The following is a 23,022-nucleotide window of genomic DNA, read 5'->3' as shown; positions in this document are numbered from 1 at the left end:
ACATTGACCGTATAATACAATTAAAAACACTTAAATAATTAAGATTTTTATGTGGCAGCAATATAAATGAAATTATTAATACATACACACATAGTACTCTTTAAACATTAATTGAACTTCAAGTGCTGCCCACACAGGTGCCTGATCAAATATCTTATAACATTTTTACTACTGATCAAAAATCGGCTTCAAAAAAAAATTAAGGTTGGTAGTTAATAGTGAAAAAAATTAATATATCGCCCAGCCGATATTTTAGTCTACCTCTAAAAGACATAATGAGATTAAAATGACAAATAATGAAAATGATGTAAAAAACATTAGACGAAAATGGTGAAAAAGATTCAGCGTAATCGAAATAAGTGTGAGTTCTTATCCAACAAGACAAAACTGCCATAAATTGTGGTTTTTGACACTTTTACCCTCCACTTTATGGTGAGAACATGAGAAACAAGTCAACATTTATATGATTAAGAATTACATTGACTGTTGATTGATTGTTTGTTGAGCATGTTACATCCAGAGGAAATGTGAGTGAATTCATACTTCCATCTTCTAACCTTCATACTGCATATTTATCTTCGTACTATACTTCCCTGTAACCCCCCCATAACCCCCCATGCTGACATTTTCACATACGTACTCATCTTCAAATAGCACAAGTGATACTTTGTAGTGGTTTTAGATTGTGTTAATTGGAATGCATAGCTGCTATACCGCGACTTGAGTGTGTAAATTGCGAACCACAGACACTAGATTAAACAGATTTCCTTGCGCATCTGTTCTATCGGCTTTTATGAGTCCTGTTTCGTCTTTGCCTTTCAGTCCAGTACGCTGAATTCATGTGTCCTCGTGAGAATAGTTTGTGTTGTCACCTCTGCAGGTTCCTCCTGAACTCATCTCAGTTGGACTTCAGTGTGTGTGTGTGTTGTGTACACAGGGGCACATGTGCGACACCAGTTTCATTCTCTGCTGTGACATATGGTTCCTGTGAGGTCTCTGTTGAGTGTACGCTTTTGTATATGGAGTGTTTCATTGTACTCTCCAGAGAAAAACCTGAAGACTGGGTCCGTCGTTCTTAGCGATGCTTCCCGATGTGTTTTGGGAAAAGTGGTGGTTTTTCAGCGGCTGAGTCTTTACTTCAGTGGTCGCTTTTCCAGATGAAACTCAAAGTTAGAGCTGCACAGTTAAATGAAAGGCAGTATGAGATGTGTAATTATACAATTAGAAAAGGCTGTAAACTAAGGAGTGGGTATGGTTGATTCAGTGATACTGAATAGAGATAAGAAGTGGTAAAACATGCACGATCTGAGATGAACCTTGTAGAAAAATTCCACATGTACCATTCCACATATTGTAATTCAAGTGGTTTGAGAAGATGGACAACGTGATATCATGACTTGCGTACATATACACGGCACTTTTAATTGGCGTGTTATCTGTACACGTTATTAGCTTTCCACGTGTATGTTCACACCGTTATTAGCCCCCTGTCCAACCTGAATCGACGCGATAAATACCACGCACTGAGGATTAGGGTTAGGGGTACAGCTGGGCGATATGGAAAAAAATCATATCACGATAATTTTTGTTCACATCAGAAAATATCGATATGTATCATGATTAGAGATGTCCGATAATATCGGCCCACCGATATTATCGGCCCGATATTGGTATAAAAATGTAATATCGGTGAATATCGTTATCGTTTTTTTTTGCCTATCATTAAAACTGATAAAATAATGCCTTGATTTCGCCGGCATTTACCAACGCGTAAATGAAGCGTTGTTTGTAGCTGAAAGAAATGTGCAGTTTTCAAAATTGTACAGTAGAGTTGCCACACTGTAATAGACTCATGGAGGCAGGCTGAGAAAATAAATAAATATGGCATTTTTTCCACAACTTAAGTTGAAGTATGTATTCTTTGCACAGACAGTGTTTACATTTTGAAAGCCTTGTTGCATTTGAGAATGCATTCAATGGGGCATCACAATAAAATTAGGCATGATGTGTTAACTCCATGACAGGAGATATGTGATGTCACCTAAAATTAGTTTAATATCCCACATATATCGGCAGTAGATAGATCAGTAGATATCGGAATCGGAAATTAAGCGTTGGACAATATTGGCATATCGGTTTTTGGCAAAAAAGCCAATATCGGACATCCCTAATCATGATATAAATTAAATCACTATTTTTGTCAAGCTTAAATTGTCCGTTCCTCATAAGTTAGTTGTGAAGACATCAGAAGGTTATTTTTGATTTAAATATTTATTTTCTCTCAGAGGTTGAACATGACAGATGTGTTGAAGGACATTACACAATTGTTTCAGATCAATAAAACAGGTACATATATTTAAAATTAAACTAAAAGTCTGACCAGCAGGCAAAAGGTTTCAAGTTTAAAAGAGAACACAAAACAGATCATCTTCACAAAACAATACCAGGGGTATGTACGTGAGGGTGTGTTCGTTAACTGCCATAACTGGCGTAAAACTGAAAGTGAAACTTAAGGAAAGGTGAGTGTTTGCGTTCTTCACATAGGCTACATGTATTCGTTCGGTACACCTCCATATTGTATTGAAGGCCACAAACTGAAACGGTTCGCACTCTACTTTTCAGTAACCCAGTCGCCCGAGTTCTCGGTCAAATTTTCTTCCAAGGGAACACTCATTACCTCCCGCTGCAGCCAAAACGTTAGCGTGTGTGCTGTGGCTGCTCTTACGCCTGTGCTGTGTGCATCAACCTAACTTGACGTGGCTCTAGCGTGATTGGTTCGGTGCAGCGCTACTTAATTATGATTGGCTGTTCTTACGTCTGTCTAAACATGGACAAATTCTATCAAAATCGTTTCAAGCATGTTTCATATTTCTATAGAAGAAAAGTTATTTTGCGATATATATATCATTATTGTTTTATCGCCCAGCCCTAGTTAGGGGTTAGGGTTATGTGAACCGGAGATCTTGGCATAAATTGACACATGATCAAATGCCGTTGAATAACACGAAAAAGGTCAAAAATGCGTTGGGATAACATGCCATATGCCATAAGAACTGGCGTGACATACAATGTCATTTATTGAGATTAGTCTGGGCCGGTAGACTTCTACACGCACCCCTTAAAGCACATTTATGCTCACTTTACATATATAAATAGGTTCGTCTGTTTCTAACATTGTCAGGCGCCACTGCCTTCATACTTCCATGTGTCCAATGCAATGGAATCACCAGAGGGTGATGCTTGTAATTACCATACTGGCCAAATACCACAAAGAAGAGTAAAGTTTTTTGAGAACAAGAAGAAGAAAGTTAATACTAACAAACATGGTGACAACATAGGCGGTTTTACAAATGCAGATACTAATGTTGATATTTAGAAGGATAGTGTTCATAAATATGTTGGTAGTTTTTCAGTAATTCACAAAGTCGCTCTTTTAAAAGTATCACTATTTCTGGAAATTATTCTCTTCAAATCTCAACACTGCCTCCATGGTTCCTGGTGGTACTGCTACAGTATTCGCTGCCCTGGTACGCATCCGCAAGCTCACAGAAAACTAACAGATTTACGTATGGAATGTACGCAGAGGATGGACAGAACGTTCAGTTTGTATCCGTCTGCGTCTTTAACGGAGTGCATAAATGATCCCTTACCTGTTTTTTCAGTCTGTGGAAAATGCCCTCCCTGAGGCAATGTTTTTGGCCAGTCAGAGGCGTTTTCAGACAAGTAGGCGGGTCAAATATGTGATTGATAGCTGTAATTACCAATTGGTGATCATATTCTCCCAGATTTAACCTAGACATGACTACTGTAAGTGGTTTTAGTTTTTTCATAATATCATGAAACAACATCAGGCCCTTCTATATTTATGTTTAGTCTGTTAATTTGTGCTAACAAACAGAGGACTGCAAAGGGAAGTCGAATATTTTCCAGTTCTGGACTCTTTTTTTCCTCTGTTTTCACTTCCTGCAGCTTTATGTTTGTGTTCTTAAAATTTTCCGTTTCTATAAATCAGGGGTTTTCTTGTGATATCTGATAAACCAAAATGAACATTAAAACTACATTAAAGCTCAACTAATAGTAACTGATTTCTGAAAATAAAACTAAAACAAAACTACAATTAAATTTCAAACTGCAAGTCTATATAAAATAAGACCTAGTGAAAATGTCTGGTGTGGTGATGTCGGGAGGTGAATTTATAGAATGAACTGGGTGAGGCATGTGTCGCTCTGTAGGAATATTCACATACACCCCTGTGTGTCAGTGTGTGTGTAGACGCAGGCACATGTGAGCACTTGTGGATGGTGTTGATTAAGAGGATGTTGTTCCAGTGAAGGCAGAGAAATGCACAGGATGTTCACTGTGTGCTCTCATTACACACATGCACGTGCACATAAACACAGTCCTACACACACACACACACACACACACACACACACACACAGATTAGCAGTGATCAAGCCTTCTCAGGTATCTTCCACACTGAGAAGAAAGGCATGCTGGGCTTCTGTAAAGCCCGCTGAGAAGCAGGAAGCGGCATCACTCGGTGTTTGTGTGACGTCAAGTGGCTCTCGACGGAGGGTCTGTTAATGGCTGTTATAGGAACACAGGGACATCCACTGAACCGTCCAACCACCTCTGGAAGCTGACGCTGATAATTATCCAGAGGTGTCCCGTCCCCGTCTCAGCTCATCTGGCCCGTGAACGGAAAAGCGAATCACACAGTCTTGTATGTGTTTATAGCACTTGTTACCGTATGTGTCTTTAATTATGTTGCGGAAGGAAACGCAGCACATTCAGATCTGGCTTTATCATCTGATCATGTGCAGACAGATCTAATGTAAGGTCTGAACACACTCCAGACAGACCAGGGGTGTCAAACATACGGCCCGTGGGCCAAAAGTGGCCAGCAAGATGAGTTAGTCCAAAAATTACACAGAAGACAGGAGGTCCACTGATACGGGTTTTTCTAAAGCCAGTGCCGATTTCTAGGGGTGTTAGAAAAGATCAGCTCTGCAATATATTGCGATATTTCATTTCACAATACTGTATTGATATTAAAAAGTACTGTATCGATGTTTTTAGGTATTAAACGCAGATATTGTGGAGGTTCATTTATATTTTTCTTTTTTGTTCATATTTTATTTATTATTATTTAGACACTCTTATTAAATAATGGTTATTTCAGTCATCCTAAAAGCACTTTTTACTGTCTGAGGCAGATGGTAGTTCCTTTGTTAGGACAAAAATAATGTTATGATGTTAGTTCTGAACTAATAGAATATGAAAATTTGAACAGGATCTTAAACTGTAATGTCTGTAAAACATAATTTAAGTTTGAACACAGGAACACGTTGTGATATAGCATTAGATCCTGTTGTGATCAAATAAAAATGTGTTTAGTATTTGCGCATATTTCTGGCGTAATTCAATTCTTCAAGGAAATAATCATTTAAAAACAAAGAAACAAACAAAAAATTGCCTTTTTAACAGTATCATAATATATCGTGATATATCGTATCATGAGCCTAGTATTGTGATTTGTATCGTATTGCCAGATTCTTGCAGATACACAGCCCTACCGATTTCTAAAAATTAGGTCAGCTGATGGTTGATATCTACAGCCGATTTTTGAGGTCAGTTTTTTTTTTTTTTTTTTTTTTAAAGCAAATTGACCATAAAAATTTAAACACTCAGATAATTAACATTTTAATGCAGCAAAATGAAATTATTAATACATCTACACGTAGTTTTTGAACTTCAAGTGCTGCCCACACAGGTGCCTGAGTAAATATCTTATAACATTTTTACTACCAATCAAATATCGGCTTTCAAAAAAAAGTAAGGCAGATGGCCGATATTGAAAAAAAAAAAAAATTCAATATCAGCTCAAGATATCGGCCGGCTAATATATCGATGTACCTCTACAGAACACACTCACAGTTAAAGGTGTCACTGAGTATTGACAAGTTGTTTTGAACATAAAGTTAAATACAGTGGGTTTTTTGGTCAGGATTTCTGTTTCTGTAGTTTACAGTATTGTGTAAGTTACTTCCAAACTGTAATTCATTACAGATTACTTGTTACTGTTATGTAGAAGTAATTCCTTACCTTATAATATTACTGTCTCAGAACTGTAATGTGTTACATGACTCCTGTGTTACTTTTGAGTTACATACAGACTCTTGTCATAAATGGTGCATGCAGAGTAGAACCCAACTGGCTAAACACCAACAGGAAATAGAGCTTTCCTGACGCATTTATCTCATGGTCTTGCTGTTTTGGTTTTTTTTGTTTGTTTGTTTTTTCATTTGAGCAATTAAATTATGAGCAAAAAGTGTGTTGTAACGCAAGCGCTATTGAACATGTACCAAGTAAAATATCACTGAAAGTGAATAGTAATACCTTACACTACTGCATTACAGAAAAAAAGTAATCTGTTACTGTAATGCATTACTTTTGTAATGTGTTACTTCCAACACTGGTGGTTTATTAGAATTTTCTGATGGGATGTTGTTCACTGACACCCATGTTTTTCCTTGTACTTTGTCTTTCAGGTTGTTTTTCAACTTCAGTTTTACTTGTTGAAGAATTGACTCATTTTAGTTTAAATGTAGTTTTAATGTAAGTTTTAGTTTTTAGGTATTACGAGCAAAGTCTTGATTGACAGAAACTGAAAGTGAGTTTTTGCTTTCAAGAAAAATATTACATCTGTGCTTCCTCTAGAGCAGGGGTGTCAAACATACGGCCCGCGGACCAAAACCGGCCTGCCAAAGGTTCTAATCTGACCCATGGGATAAATTTGCTAAATGCAAAAATTACACTGAAGATATTAACAGTCAAGGGCATCAAAGTAAATCTCCAAAATTTTAATTTTAAACATTAGTTTTAATTTTAATTATGCCTGTTAATACATGTTTTGTGCTTTTGTGGAGCTGATTTGTAATGCACATGTATAAATGGTAGGATGAGGCATAATATGGTTAAAATTGCTCTTATTTTTTGTAAGTTTTTCAGGTTATTCTCACTTACTTAATTTACATTACTGTTTTGCACTAAGACAAAGAAAAAATTGGAGTTGTCATTATTTCTTGGCTATTATGTGATGATATTTCTGGTCCGGCCAGTACAGCAGTACAGATTTAGATCAAATTGGGCTGTTTGTGGCCCCTGAACTAAAATGAGTTTGACACCGCTGCCCAAGACACTTTCTGAGGTGGTCTTTGATGCATTTTCCACCTTCTTCATCAGTCTTAACAGGACTGTTTTCTGGGATGCTTTGAAGGACTGATGCTTCTCTGACATGCTCTGTCAAAACGTTCAGAAAAATGTGCATAAAATGTGCAAATCTGCCTGAACACACACATATGACACGTCTTTTTTCTTCCATAAGGAAATAGAATCTACACAGTTTGCATAATCTGTGTTTTAAGGGCTTGAATATTCAATTATTGCTAAAGTGTCTATGGTCAGTATTGTCATATTGATGTGTAAGGAGCACGATGGAGGCTATTTAACACAACCACCAAGACCAAAGGTTGGGTTCTTATTCATACATGCAGCAAATGAGGCAAAAGTAGACATGAACTGGCTAAATTAAGTTATGTAATCTGTTAAAATCCTTGTCTTTTTTTTTTTTAATTTTTCAGTGTCTGAGCTACAGGAAGAAGGGATAAACGCCATCAACCTTCCTCTCAGCCCCTCCCATTATGAGCTGGATCCTGAGGACACCATGCTAGGTAAAAAAAAACAACAACAACAAAGAAATCATCTCTCTATCATTATTTGTTCTCATTTCTTAATTATTTTGACCCTGACACTACTTATCCAAGCGAGTCTCTGTGATTCAATAAGTTTATACACATTTATCTGCTTTTGAAATTAATTAAACTCTTCTGAAAGTGCAAGGAGGAAGTATTTTTATACGAGGAGTGATTTAATAATTTGGGAGTTCATTAAAATGGAAGCTCAGACAGGTTAATTTGCTGCCACGGTATTTTAGGTTTCGGTGTGTATTTATCAAACAGTACATCAACAGCGTGAACAGACGAACAGACACGAGGCTCCTGCAGCTCGGGTTTTTGGCAGCGTTGTGTTTACTGTGTAGCTACATGAGCACAGCTTATTATATGACAAGTACGTTTCAGCCCAAAGTCAACACGACGACGTGCTGCCAAAGCTTTCTGTGGGGATCTGACTGCTTTTCAAACTCGTGTTCCATTTACGTGGCGGGATGTAATTACACGCTGTTAAACCGTTAACACTGTCAACGCTTTAAGGATAGTAGTTAAACCTTACCTGTTGCTGGTCAAATTACACATCACAAAAAAATACAGGCGGAAAATGCAGGAAAAACTCATATCGGATGCAACGTATGTGTAGGGTTTTTTTTAGGCTTTCTTTCCTCGATATTACTGTGCAAATTAAAAACAAACAAAATAAGTATCCAGATAAGGGTTTTTTTCTATGCACAGCCAGGCCAATAAAAGTCCCACACATAATATTTCATTGGACTCCCTTTAATTAACCCTTTATAGTTCACTCATAGAAATACTCTGAAATTCAGTAGTTCAACCTTCGTGTATTATTGGAGGATGTAACAAGACTTTATTACTTTTGTGAAATTTTTTTTCTATAATGTAGAAAATCAAGGTTAATGAAGTTAACATATTTGGTTCCTTACCCACAAGTCGCAAAAATAAACATCTACATTATTCCTTTGAACATCATTCCTTCCATTAGTACCATTACTTCATGGTACCTAACAAAGCAGGTACACTCACTTTACTCACTTTATTTATTTTGAACATGCAAAGAAACAAAATAAAACAAAATAACATTTAAATGAACAGAATCTGTCTTCAAATACAAACAAGTCTAAATTTGCATGGTTGAAAAGGAGTACGAAGAAGTATAAACTTACTAACCCTCAAATACTTTTACAGCACAATACATTTTAGTTATTGGAGGACATAACAAGACTTTATTACGTTTGTGAAATTTTTTGAAACTTTTTTTTTATTATGTAGAAAATCAAGGTCAGTGAAGTTACCATATTTGGTTCCTTGCCCGTAAGTGGCAAAAACAAAATATCCAAGAAGTATATACAAAAAATACAAGAAACAGACACTGGGCCTCATGTAAGGTCAACAATTTATTGAATAATTGTGTTTAATCAATGTTTTTCTTTCAGAAAACCACAAAATTGAGAATTATTTCCGTGGAAACCTTTCTTGTGTAACAAAAATCCAAAATGGAACTTGTTTGCGTCTCATATATTTACTCTAAATGTTTCTCCAGTCATAGGTAGCACATGGTTTTACTGAAGAAAGAATATTTTCTATCAAGTCGTGCCTTAACCCTTTATAGGGCACTCATAGAAATACTCAACCACAGTGTGTTGTTGGAGGACATAGCAAGATTTTATTAATTTTTCAAATTTTTTTTTTTGTCATGTAGAAAATCAAGGTCAGTGAAATTTATTTATTTTAAGAACAAGATGATAAAAAAACAAAAACACAAAGAAAACTTCAGTGTAAATGTGTTCAAAGTTCAATTTTACTAAAACTTACACAATCCAATATGGCTGCCGCCCTGTGACAGCATAATATGCAAATTAGATGAGTACATTTACTCCCATCATAAACTTTGGGTCATACTTAATATTTTCCTCAATTACAGTCTGACTTTATCTCCAACCACTTACAATCTACAGCTTTTTGAAACCTTGATATCAAAATTGAATATTTTTTTTAAAACTTCTCGAAGGTTAACCTTTTGAGCCCAACCTTTAAATAGAAGGTTGTTGAAGAAATGAGAGGCTGCTCACTGCATTAGTTAAAGGGTTAAAGACCTTGTTGGAGATTAAATATATTTTTCACACCAGTAAAAATCCAATAGAAGGACCTGAACTCTTTGCTTTTGTTAAATCTCGACGTGGCTTTTTTCCCCCCAGGCAGTGAATGTTGAAATTGTTTTGCTAGTTTTCTCTTCATCTATAACAATGCTTTGGTTTGATCTTTCTGTTCGTCCATTAGAGGAGAATGAAGTGCGCACCATGGTGGATCCAAACTCCAAGAATGACCGCAAACTACAGGAGCTCATGAAGGTCATTTGAACCCAACACACACTATTTCAGTCACAGCTGCTCTTATTAAAGCTGTAAAATAGAACATTTCCACAGTAAAATATGTAAAACCACTCAGCCATACTGTAGGTTGTGATTTCGTCCTTGTGTTTTTCTCATCTTCATTTTTTCCATTATTTTTGTGTTGTGTTTTCTATGTTGTATGAGATTTTCTTTTTCGCCCTGCACATATTGTGTCATTTTTGTCTCAATTTGTCTTTTACGTCGCTTTTGTCTTGCTGTGTCTCTTACGTGATTATTGTCTTATGGCATCTTTCATGATGATTTATCTTGTTGCATGTCTTTTAAATTGTTTTTCACTTGATGCTACATTTTGCTGCATTTTTTTTTTTTTGCCTTGCTCTTAATCTGCTGCCTTTTTAGTGCTGTTGGTTACTTGTTTTGTCTTGTGTCTTGTACAATGGTTTCATCCTTTACCTTTTACATTAATTTCATCTTGTGTCTTTTGTTTTTTACATTGCTTTTGTCTTTTTTTTCTGCTGTTTTCATCTCTTGCATTTACAAACATTTAACCACAAATAATTTCACATGGGGTGTGAGAAGACATTTTCATCATATTGTTTAGTATATTATTGTCTCATTTAAAACCGTAAATAACCATTTTTCTCCTTAAGTTGCATACAGATACTAATTTGACAGTTAGTGTTTATTCTCCACCTTGATTCATATGATATATCTGAATATATAGATATGATATAATGATAATAATACATACATAAACATATATTTTAATAGACCAGATCTCCGTACATATCTTCTCATTTATTTATATTTGTTTTATACTATTCTTCAACTCATTATTGTCCTTGTTTCTAGTCGAATGTTTTTTTTTATCTTGGGATTATGTTTAAGTGTGTTTGTGTTTTTTGTTGAAATTGTACAATGTGAGCTAAAAAAAACAAAGCCAAATTCCTTGTATGTTTTCAGATACCTGGTCAATAAAGCTGACTGTGATATGAGCCTAAATGTCATACATTTGTCAAATGCAGGTGCTGATCGACTGGATAAATGACGTCCTGGTCGGAGAGAGGATCATTGTGAAGGATCTGGCTGAAGATCTGTATGATGGACAGGTCCTGCAGAAGCTCTTTGGTGAGTTCACACGTAACGTTGTTGACAAGAAACTTATTTTGTCGGTTATTTTTATTTTGAAATACGATATCTTCAAAAACAAAACCGCTGTCTGATTCTGATTCACGAGTGTCTTTAAATTCAGAAAAGCTGGAAGGGGAGAAGCTGAACGTTGCAGAGGTGACGCAGTCGGAGATCGCCCAGAAACAGAAGCTACAGACTGTTTTAGAACGAATCAACGACTCCCTTAAGCTCTCCACCAGGAACATCCGCTGGAACGTTGACTGTGAGTATCATCTTCTTTTGTTTACCATTTAATTGTACTTTTTTTATTATTATTTATTCCTGAAGCAGCAAACACAGCAGACACTGGGCCTCACGTAAGGTCGGCAATTTATTGAATAATTGTGATTAATCGATGTTTCCCTTTGAGAAAAATCTTAAAATTGAGAACGTATTTCTGTAGAAACTTTTCTTGTGTAACAAAAATCCAAAATGCTACTTGTCTGCGTCTCATATATTAATTTTAAATGTTTCTCTAGTCAGACGCAACACACAGTTTTGCTAAAGAAGGAATATTTTTTATCAAGTTTTGCCTTAACCCTTTATAGTTCACTCATAGAAATAGTCTGAAATTCAAAATTTCAACCATAGTGTTATTAGAGGTTATTACAAGACTTTATTTACTTTTGTGAAATTTTTTTATCATGTAGAAAATCAAGGTAAATAAAGTTACCATATTTGGATTCCTTGCCCATAAGTGGCAAAAACAAAATATCCAAGAATTATATATAAAAAATAGAAGAAAAACACATGTAAGGTTAATGGAACATGTATTTTAAACATTAAAGCCAATATTTTTAGAACATCACCACATCAGTGCTGATCCAGACCCCTGTCCACATCCACATTCTCCCTTTGAACATCATTCCTGACATTAGTACCATTACTTCATGGTACCTAACAAAGCAGGTCCACTCGCTGTTCATGCAGAGATGGACCTTACAGACCCTGGAGACCACATTGGACCTGAGATTGTTGACTCACTCTTCTCACTATAACTGTTGCTGTCACTGTCTTGTAATGTATATGGAAAGGACCAAAAACAGTCACTTCTCTGATAAAGGGTTAAGTTAATGTACTCAGAAAACACTTGAAAAAAAAATGTATAAAAATTTTCTGGCCGTATCACACAGTTGTACATCAGATTAATTGTTTGTCACAGCTTTAAAAGGCATGCATGTAAGAAATATGAGTAGTTAAATAATATGTGTATTTTTGTGTAATAATGCTCCTAAGAAGTGTCAGCACTACATATGTTAGTACCAGAAACCTCTGACAGGGTTATTACACAACAGTAAAATGTCTTGCTTAGTATAAATTGTAGTTTCAAGTTATTATACAACAGTAAAATTTCTTGATAAGTATAAATTGCAGTTTCAAGTTAAGTTAACTGCCTGTGTTTATGGGAAATATTGAAAATAAGCTGATAAATATATGATGAATGTTGTCAAATATCAGGATATGTGGCAGCAATGGAGTGTATTTTATCTGTGTAGCTGCAGGAAAATACTTCATCTCCCATCATTTATAACTTCAGGTAAATAGTATCACTCGGACCCTCTTTTATCTCTTTAAACAGATATTCTGACTCCTTCAACATATGAATAAACAGTAATGGCTGCATCTCATGTGTGTTTTGTTACCAGGGTCTTACCATTGTTCATCCTCACTCACTATTGCACCGTAGTTGAACGAACAAATGAAGTGAACGTCAGCGGTTCTTCCTGCTACAGTCGGTTCGAATACTCAGTATTTCTGGGATGTGAGAATGAGATCATGGGCCACACAATATTATAAAACCTTGTATTATGATTCTGGATCTCCTGCAGCAAAACAGCCTTTGTTATTAGCAGAGATAATTATATTTGTCTCCATATACTGTATGCCCTCACTAAAAAAGCATTGCATTTTTAGATCCGAAGGGCAATAATAACAACAGTTATTGACATTTACCGAATGGCTGAGAAAAACCATTTAGAGTAAAAGTGGAAAATAAATAAAAATAGGTTTTAGCGTTCAAAAACAAAAAAGGCAATCAAAAATATAAAAACCTGTATTGTTATGATGCTTGTTAGTAACATGTTAGTTTATAGACTTAAATCAATGAGAGTATACAAAATGATGAAAACCATTTCTTTAAACATATAATGCAGTAACATAAAATTTCTGCTACTACTACTACTACTACTATTACTACTACTACTACTAATAATAATAATAGTCTTTATTTATAGAGCATGTTTCAAACAAAATACAAAGTGCTTTTAAAAGAAATTGATTAAATACAACATTATCTGATTTGGGGGAAAAAACTGTTGTGCTGTTCAGATTGTCATTAAAAAGAAAAAAAAAAAATCAGACTTGGCCCATGTCTGATTTTATGTCCGATACCAGCTCGACTCGACTCGGGTACCAGGTACTATTCCTGGAGACCGTTTCCAGTACAGGATACTACCAACTTTAGAGTACCTGGTTATCATAGCGACGCTGCATGTAACTTCTGTGATGTCTGCTCGAAGAGTTACTGATAAACTCGTTTGTTGCGTGTTGCCCCATCAAGCTCACTCTGAATTTTTTCATCAGCCACCAAGGACAGAAATGTCTGAACCTCCTCAACCGACTATGGTGTCGTTTTGTGGGCTGTCATTTAGCCAACCGGTATATGTACTGTAAACTTCCGATTTTGCTTTTTTAAAAATGGCGTGTCGTGCATTGATGACGCAATGACGCAGAGACAACTCTCTGACCAGCGGTCTGCAGTGTTTACACGTGATATTTTAGGGCGCTTTCACACAGCTTACCCAAGTCCGTATCCAAGTACGTTTGACCAGAGGTTGCACTAGACATTTTTATTGTCCGTCAGGACAGGGTCGTAAAAATTCCGTCATAACATATTATTATCCGTCATTTCAAATTTTTATTTTTTTAATGATAAAGAGATATATTTAGTAGTATTTAATGTTCAAAAACATTTCAATGATGCAGCAGCTGTAGTTGCTGCTGGCTGATAAACCAACGTGATATCACGACTCGCACAATTATATACGCCACTTTTAATTGGTGTGTTATACACTGAGGGTTAGGGTTCAGGTTATATGAACCAGAGATCTACACACAAATTGACATGCCATCAAATAACACATGAAAGGTAGAAAATGCGTACATATAACACACCAAATGCCACTGGCGTATTCCTTGCTTTTCCGTCATCCTCCACCGCATCCATCCCTCTTTTTTCACCGCGTTTATTAATGACATCGGATTTAACTGGGCTTTCTAAAATAACTAAGGAGACTCGGCTGTCTTCACAGTTTGCGCTAGCAAAGTAGCATCTAATTTTGGCTAAAGTCAGCAAAACAACGACACAAGACTGACACTGACTGATTAATGTTCACACTGGCACCAATTGGACAGGGGGTCTACTACAGGTGGACTAACTGGACAGGGGGTCTACTACAGGTGGACTAACGGTGAGTCATGTGACTGCAGTACCGCTGTTGTATTCAGTGTAGTTGTGAACAGTGGTGCTGTTGGTTCTATACAGGTGGATGCTGTTATGGACTGTTTGATGCCTCGTTAAGAGAGACAGACAGATCAGCGATTCTGCGAACAGGTTCTGTTCACAGTGTTGTGTGAAAACTTTCTTTGGTAGTATGAGACTGGTGTGTGTGTGTTCCTTTAAGTGCGAGAGCGGTGTGTGGCGTGTGCGTATGGTGTGAGTGGTCGAGCAAGGTGAGGGAGCGGCAGTTTTGAGTATGAGTGTGTACCAGGACAGAAGGAAAAAGTGTACTAACATCGATATACTGTGCATAAATAAAAGCTGCTGTCTTCCACTACTGGCAAGGGAGTTAACCCGACATTGGCCCTGGAGGAAATCTGCCCTGTGCTCGCTGACTACAGTCGGACGAGCCAAGCAGGAGAGGTTAACAGTAGATTACCCTCAGTATTTGAATCTGTCAAAATGACGGACGGCCTTCAGAATTTTCCGTCATTTTTAAAAAAAATCCGTCAATGACGGAATATTTTCGGTTAACGCGACCTCTGCGTTTGACCCCAAAGTCCGCTTAACTTTGCCAGTGTGAATACAAACATTCCGTGCTCAAGTACTGCACCCGAGACCAGTTGAGAAGGTAGTCCTGGGTACAGACTGCGTGGACTCCAGTATAGTACGTTGCAGTGTGAAAGAGATCCGTGTGAAATGGACGTGACCTAATCACCACGAGATCGTAGACAGTGCTTGTCTCCTGAAAAAGCCTCAGATCCGCACGTCATGGGCTCGCCTTATCAACTGAACCACTCACTGATATATCAGGGACAATGAAGGTCGCTCTTCTTCACTTTGCCGCCAACAGGCTAACAGATAGACAAGAATTGCCACCATTGCAGACAAATTGACAGAACAGTCGCTTGGTTGATGACGTAAGGGTTTGTCTTCTTCTGACTTCCGTGTTTGTTGGATAGCGACAGAGTTCCTTCCACAGCACCACCTACTGTTTCGGCCCTGTAACAGCCACTCGTACTCGGGCACAGGCTGCAGTACGTGCTTGTGAACGCAACATCTGTGGGAAAGGTGTGAACGTATCCAAGAACATTACGGACTCGGGTACGCAGTGTGAAAGCCTCTTTAGTATCTCTTCACCTGTTCTGGAACCTCGGGCAAGCAGATACTAAAAAAAAGTAGTACCGGGTACCAGATTCCAGGTTCTTTTACGTAATGGAAATGCAAAAAGGCCAAGTCAAGTCGAGCCGGCACGAAATAGTGAAAACGCAGCATTAGACTGTTTTTCGTTGCTTGAAGTTACACACTCTTACAGTCAATGTTCAGTAAGAATTCTGAAACTATGAAATATCTCAAAAAAATTGTTACAAAACTTTCAGTGACTATTCAAAGACGTGATTTTTTTTCTTAGTTATTTATTTTTTATTTTACATAACATGTCTAACACGGTGGTGCGGTGGATAGCACTTGTGCCTAACAGCAAGAAGGTCCTGGGTTTGGTTCCAACACCAGTCGACAGGGATGGGACCTTTCTGTGTGGATTCTGCATATTCTTCCCATGTCTGCGTGGGTTCTCTCCGGGTACTCCAGCTTTCTCCCACCATCCAAAGACGTACACTGATAGGTTAATTGGTTAATCTAAATTGCCCATAGGTGTGAATGTGAGAGTGGTTGGTTGTCTCTATATGTCAGCCCTGCGATGATACAGGGTGAACCCCGCATTCGCCCATAAGTAGCTGGGATAGGCTCCAGCGACCCCTGTGACCCTAATGAAGATAAAGCGGGTTGAGAAAATGAATGGATGGACGTCTCAACTGAGCAGCAGACATGGTTCAATCAGACTGAGTTAAGTCCGACATATTTCTGCCGACGCCGTGACTGAGCTGAACGCGAAGTGGTTTTAATAACAGTAAGAATAAAGACCCGAAGCTCTTATCCGTCGGTTTCGTGCGTTCGGCAGAGAGCGCCGGCTGAATGTCAGCTTCCACTAAGATGTCCAATCAAACAACTTACGCCTGATCGTCTTTTGTCTCGCCATTAGATGAACATGCTTCCTATTGAGCCGTGAGCTTTCAGATGGCGAACACCAGTGAATACATGTCAATAGAGTTCTCCACTTCTTCTCTGCTAGCACTCTTTTATGCGACACGGGGAGTAATGATAATTGCAATCAGGCTCTCAGCGCACTGGCTTTTACTTATGTCATTAGCTGTAACATATATGTGAGATATGAGAGGAGAAAATGGATGTTGTCGATGTGGCTGGAGAGCAGATTGGCTGTAGAAGGAGGCAGAAGGAAGAATAGATTTTCTCTCTCTTTCTCTCTCTCTCTCTCTCTTTTGATAGAAGTGCACTACAGACAGACCATGTCAACCAAACAATATGAGTTTTTAAATGCACCCTTTGGAACAAATTTGTCCTTGAGAGCTTTTTCGTCAGGAGCCATGTTCAGAGATGCTAAAGAGCGCGGTGAATAACATGGGATATAATTGATTTTTGCTTTCCTTTTTATTTGAAGGGTTTTTCTTTTAATCAATTCCCCTCTGTTTATCTGCGCTTTCATCCTTCATCCTCCAGCCTCAGGAAAAACACTCCTGATGCAACTTATTCGGATCCTCTTATGCAGCGAGGATCTAATAGGTTTTATGAAGGCTTTTAGGTTGCTTGCTGTAATTTGCCTTTGCCACGGGGCGCCATCAAAGGCCTGCTTTAGACACTTAATTGATCCTGATTGTTTCGTGTTTCCAAAGGTAAAGCCTATTTGTTGGGTCTCGTCGTCCGGATGACTGAAGACATTTAGCTCAGTGTGTCTGACAGAGCAAGAATGTAGAATATCTGTCCATACAAACACTTCTTTCATGTTTTTTAATATCACCTCCAGGCTCTGTTCGGTTTGAACCGGTGAAGCTGCCTGACCTTGATCCATAAAACTTTTAATACTAAATTCTAAGAAGGATGGATAAAAGTGTATTGTGTTCTTTGGGGTCCTAATGTTACCACGGTATTCACATGGACGTTTGATTGAAATTCTAGGAGGAAAATTTAATAAACTCCAAGTATAATGTGTCTAGACATTACTCAGATGATACAGATGAACTTAAAACCTGCCGTTATAGAATTATTTGTGTGAATATTTGTCTTTTCCAGCATTTTTCTGAATTTTCAGGCCCATTTTCATAAGCTTTTGTCAGTTTTCTTTTTTGATTTGGTGATCATTATGACTGAGTTACAGCTTATTGCATGAATTTCAACAAGAATATTTTTTCTGCATAAATTACTTGCACCACTGCAGCTCTGCACAAAACTACCAAAATGTTCAATAATTCTCAAGATTTTAACGTTTAAAATTTATAATAATGAAAACTTGCATCACGATCATGACACTTATCACACTAAATCTCTTTTTTTTTTCACCCAGCCTTAATTCTACAACTGTAATTCTGCTATTATTTAATATTTATTTACTTGATCTTATTTATTTATTTATTTTTATTTATTACCGTTTTTTTTAACTGGGAAAAAAGATAATTGAGATTAAAAATCTCTTTTTCAAGAGTGTCCTGGCTAAGACAGCTGCAGCAGCAGAAGTTACTCAAAATAAAAATCATAACCATACATTCACACTAAAAATAGACATAAAACGCAATAAACGACAGTTCTAAAACTTTACATAAAACACTAAACTAAGAACATACATATAAAATGCCAGCATTATTTTAAAAGGTACTAAAAGTATAACAACATTGTTCCTTCTGTGTCTTCTCCATCAGCCGTCCATGCTAAGAGTATAGTTGCCATCCTGCACCTGCTGGTGGCGCTGTCCCAACACTTCAGAGCGCCAATCCGACTGCCAGACCACGTCTCTATTCAAGTGGTGGTCGTACAGGTGGGTCGTCGTCTAAATCATACGATATGTGCATGTATCGACTTACCTGCATGGGACGCTGTTGTCAGTCCACTGCCACTCTGATTCTATGATAGGCTTCTGTCCATTCATCACCACTTTGTGTGTTACGCTCATCTCTTAGTGTATAATTCTTTATCTTCACACATTGTTCTCTTTTTATTTCAGAAAAGAGAGGGCATCCTTCAGTCCAGACAAATTCAGGAGGAAATCACCGGCAACACAGAGTAAGTGGCCGTCGGACTCAATCCTACACAACACAACACATGTAGAGCAATTAGAAGCAAGACAGACAGATATTAGATTGACTGATATTAGACTGTTACATATTAGATTTTTTTAGATTCCACTTTATTGTCATTACATATGTGCAAGTACAAGGTAACGAAGTAGAGTTTAGCATCTAATCAGAAGCGCAATCAGTAGACAGTATTTACATAATAACATAATATACAGGATAGACTTTGAGGTGCTATAAACATACTACATGTATTATTACGTACAGATTTACCCATAAAGACCCAAACATCCACCAATGACCAAAAGCATCAACTGATCTAAATGTTTAATACCTGTTGATCCACTAATCCTATCAACACATGTAAATAATTGGTGTAAAATGCAGTGTGTCATCTTTTCATGGTCATCAGATATGACCCTTTTTTTTTTTACTTTATTTTTCTTATTTTACTACAAACATGGTTGAACATACATAACACAAACAGCAGACTCAAGGAGTCACAACTTACATAGGAAAAATAATAAATGAATACATAAATAAATTTGCATTTTCACACAATGTAAATGTGCGTGTATATAAGTTGGACCTGCTTAAGCAGGTAGCATTTTTGAAGTTACTGAGCTAAGAAGAGGGTCCACTTTTCCCAATGTCCTTCTCCTACATCCTTTTGTAGCCTCAGCTTATAAGTGGTCTGCTCCATATGATGTAGAGATATGATCCATTTGAACGTTTAGAGGCTTCATAGTGAAAACCTCTACAACCTTGATTCACCAGTAAAACCCATGGAGTTGAATCAATGAAAGTGGATGGAGACACTTGTTTTATGTTCGGTCAATGATAGATTTGTTGAAAAAGTAACTTTTTTTTTTTTTTTTATACAATATCCTTTGGGTTTACCGAGTTTTCTTGAACATCTAAGTTAGATATAAGAAGTTAAATGTAGGAAAATGAACTGGCGAAATGTCCAGGATGTACCCCACCTTCGCCCGTATGTAGCTGGGATAGGCTCCAAGTGACCCCCATGACCCTAGTGAGGACAAAGCGGGTTCAGAAAATGAATGACTGAACGTAGGAAAAACAGGATTTACAGTGAAAAATGCAAAATGCAGAGTATAATATTACTGTAAATGGTGATAAATCACTTAAGAAAGGTTAAATGAGGGGGAGAAAAATTAATTTGGGAACTGCCACAAAAGTAGCACTGGGTCTTTATGGGTTAAACATTACAATATACAGTATTTTAGTCCAATGAATATGTATGTTTTAATAGACATAATAATGGCTATAATCGAGTAGTAGAGACATAATATACAGATTATGAACATATTATACAGGTGGAGGATGGTGTAATAAACAGATTGAGGTGATACTAACATACTATACCATTAAATACTGAGGACATATACAGGTGGATAATGGTGCAAAAATCAAGTACTGCAGGTAATGATGCAGAGAAAATCTTACACTGACAGAAACATCCAGGAAAATGGAGGTACTATAAGAAACATGAGTACAAGAGTTGTTTTCTCTTCTTGTAATAGTGAGGCTTCACCTTCATGACTTCTACAGAATCGCGAAACTTCCCTTTTCCAGCTCTCCTTGATATGACATGCACAACTGCAGATGTACATCCTGTCTTTTATCCGCTCTTGGTGTAAAATATTGAAATTTTAATCTCCTTCCTTCGGTGTATTTAATCGATTCTGTTAGATCTGGCAAAATGAAATGAAAATGACTAATTTTGTGTGAGGTCAAATGAGAAATGAAAACTAAAGCACTCCAAGGCTTGAATGAACTAAACTTATGACTAGATGATGCATTTGATGAAGAACACTCATATATACTCAATATATGTTTTATAATCCTCTCTTTATTTCTTTTGGTAATTATCAGACATTACACAGACACACACTCCAGCAGCAAAACGCATTCATATATATTTTTTTTTTTTTCTGCCTGAACTCAGAGAAAGCAGAGAGTTCAAGTCCCTGGTTCTCTTTTAAACAAGTTTTGTGCTGCTGAAAGCTGTATTTCTCTATTGCATTCACTGCACCTTTGGGATCTGGACGGCCTTCAGCATTCACCCACTTGTTCAGTCTAATGTCGTGGTGCTGTAAAACCAATTTCCACGTCCAAACAGTCAATTTCTACCAAAGCCTCTATGCTGTTTTATTGTAACTCCTGTCTTAAATGAGGCAGAATGGGCTAAGTTAATTTATTTAACTCAAATACAGTTATTAGTTTCCATAGTCAGTGTTTTTCCTGTGGTTTTTATGTGTTTTAAATATTGTTTAACTCATGGTCCCAGTAGTGTTTTTACTCTGCTTCATACTCAGATGTGTGAAGTAAATTGTTACTTGCTTTTTGACAACTGGATATGTTTTATGGACTCAGGGACACAGTACTGCAGCAGATTGAATACAGACAAATGAACAGGACTGGACTCAGAAACAGGAAGTGATGTCACAACATAAAAACTGGATAACGACAAATATCACACTCTTCACAACTACTAATGTTTATCACAGCTCCAGGATAACACAATTGGGACATTTACATGTTTTCACCTGTCGGTTTCTACTAGATGTGACATTGATCAGGGTGTTTGGGCAGGTCTTGAAAGTCTTAAAAAGTATGGAATTTTGAAACACTGTTTTCCAGACCTTGAAAAGTCTGGAATTTTGTGTGAAAGTCTTGATAAAGTATAGAAAAAAGTTTATCTCACAGTTGAATTTTAGAGTATGTTCAAAGGCACATAATCATTTACACTGAACAAAAATATAAACGCACCACTTTTGTTTTTGCTCCCATTTTTCATGAGCTGAATTCAAAGATCTAAAACTTTTTCTATGTACACAAAAGGCCTATTTCTCTCAAATATAGTTCATAAATTTGTCTAAATCTGTGTTAGTGAGCACTTCTCCTTTGTCCTTTGCTGAGATAATCCATCCACCTCACAGGTGTGGCATATCAAGATGCTGATTAGACAGCAGGATTTTTGCACAGGTGTGACTTAGGCTGGCCACAATAAAAGGCCACTCTAAAATGTGCAGTTTTACTGTATTGGTTGGTCCCGGGGGGTCAGAAAACCAGTCAGTATTTGGTGTGACCACCATTTTCCTCGCACAGTCTTCTTCGTGAATTCTCTGAAACAGCTTTGGAGATGGCTTATGGTAGAGAAATGAACATTCAATTCACAGGCAAAAGCTCTGGTGGAGATTCCTGAAGTCAGCGTGCCAATTGCATATTCCCTCAAAACTTGTGACATCTGTGGCATTGTGCTGTGTGATAAAACTGCACATTTTGGAGTGGCCTTTTATTGTGGCCAGCCTAAGGCACACCTGTGCAAAAATCATGCTGTCTAATCAGCATCTTGATATGCCACACCTGTGAGGTGGATGGATTATCTCAGCAAAGGAGAAGTGTTCACTAACACAAATTTAGACAGATTTGTGAACAATATTTGAGAGAAATAAACCTTGTGTGTACACAGAAAAAGTTTTAGATCTTTGAGTTCAGCTCATGAAAAATGGGAGCAAAAACAAAAGTGGTGCATTTATATTTTTGTTCAGTGTAGAATAAGAAATACATGAGGAAACACCTAAAAAAAGGTAATATGATTTCACTAACCAGTCGGTACTGGCGAAACTTGTTTGTGCGATATTATTATTTATTTTCTTTGTTTATTATATTATGTGATATAATATTGTGTGCACTTTTGTGATTTTCAAATGTTTCTGTCAGTAAAACATAATTTACTGCCAATTATGCAGTCATTCATACATTTATTAAAATTAACATTTCTACTACACACAACAGACACAATCTCAGCCAAAAAAGTAGAAACACAAGTATAAAAGTACATAAAGTCAAGGGCCCAGTCCCAATTCTCATTTTCACCCCTACTTCCCGGCCCTTAAACTTGAAGCGGAGTTGCAAAGGGTAGGGGTTGAAACATTTTGCTATGAAATGGGACAACCCTTCTTGACCTGTTACGTCATCAGCAGTCATCGATGCCACTATAAACAGATGTGACAACTTTGCGAAAGAATCCACCATGCAGTCAGCAGCTGTAACCATCTCTGTTGCATGAGCTTTGG

The 23,022-nt window shown here is 37.2% G+C and overlaps 1 protein-coding gene across 1 annotated transcript in view; it reads left to right on the top strand.

The window, feature by feature from the left end:
* Positions 1-23,022, top strand: part of parvaa (parvin, alpha a) — a 59,092-nt gene that overhangs the window by 5,292 nt on the left and 30,778 nt on the right. The window contains exons 2-7 of the mRNA XM_030135925.1: positions 7,647-7,736; positions 10,035-10,105; positions 11,134-11,236; positions 11,361-11,501; positions 18,548-18,663; positions 18,850-18,908. Coding sequence (XP_029991785.1) covers positions 7,647-7,736; positions 10,035-10,105; positions 11,134-11,236; positions 11,361-11,501; positions 18,548-18,663; positions 18,850-18,908 — 580 coding nt within the window. The remainder of the gene's footprint in view (positions 1-7,646; positions 7,737-10,034; positions 10,106-11,133; positions 11,237-11,360; positions 11,502-18,547; positions 18,664-18,849; positions 18,909-23,022) is intronic.

Source organism: Sphaeramia orbicularis, chromosome 6 (genome assembly GCF_902148855.1).
Source record: "Sphaeramia orbicularis chromosome 6, fSphaOr1.1, whole genome shotgun sequence".
Classification (NCBI taxonomy): Eukaryota; Metazoa; Chordata; class Actinopteri; order Kurtiformes; family Apogonidae; genus Sphaeramia; species Sphaeramia orbicularis.
This window is presented reverse-complemented; position numbering and strand designations above follow the sequence as displayed.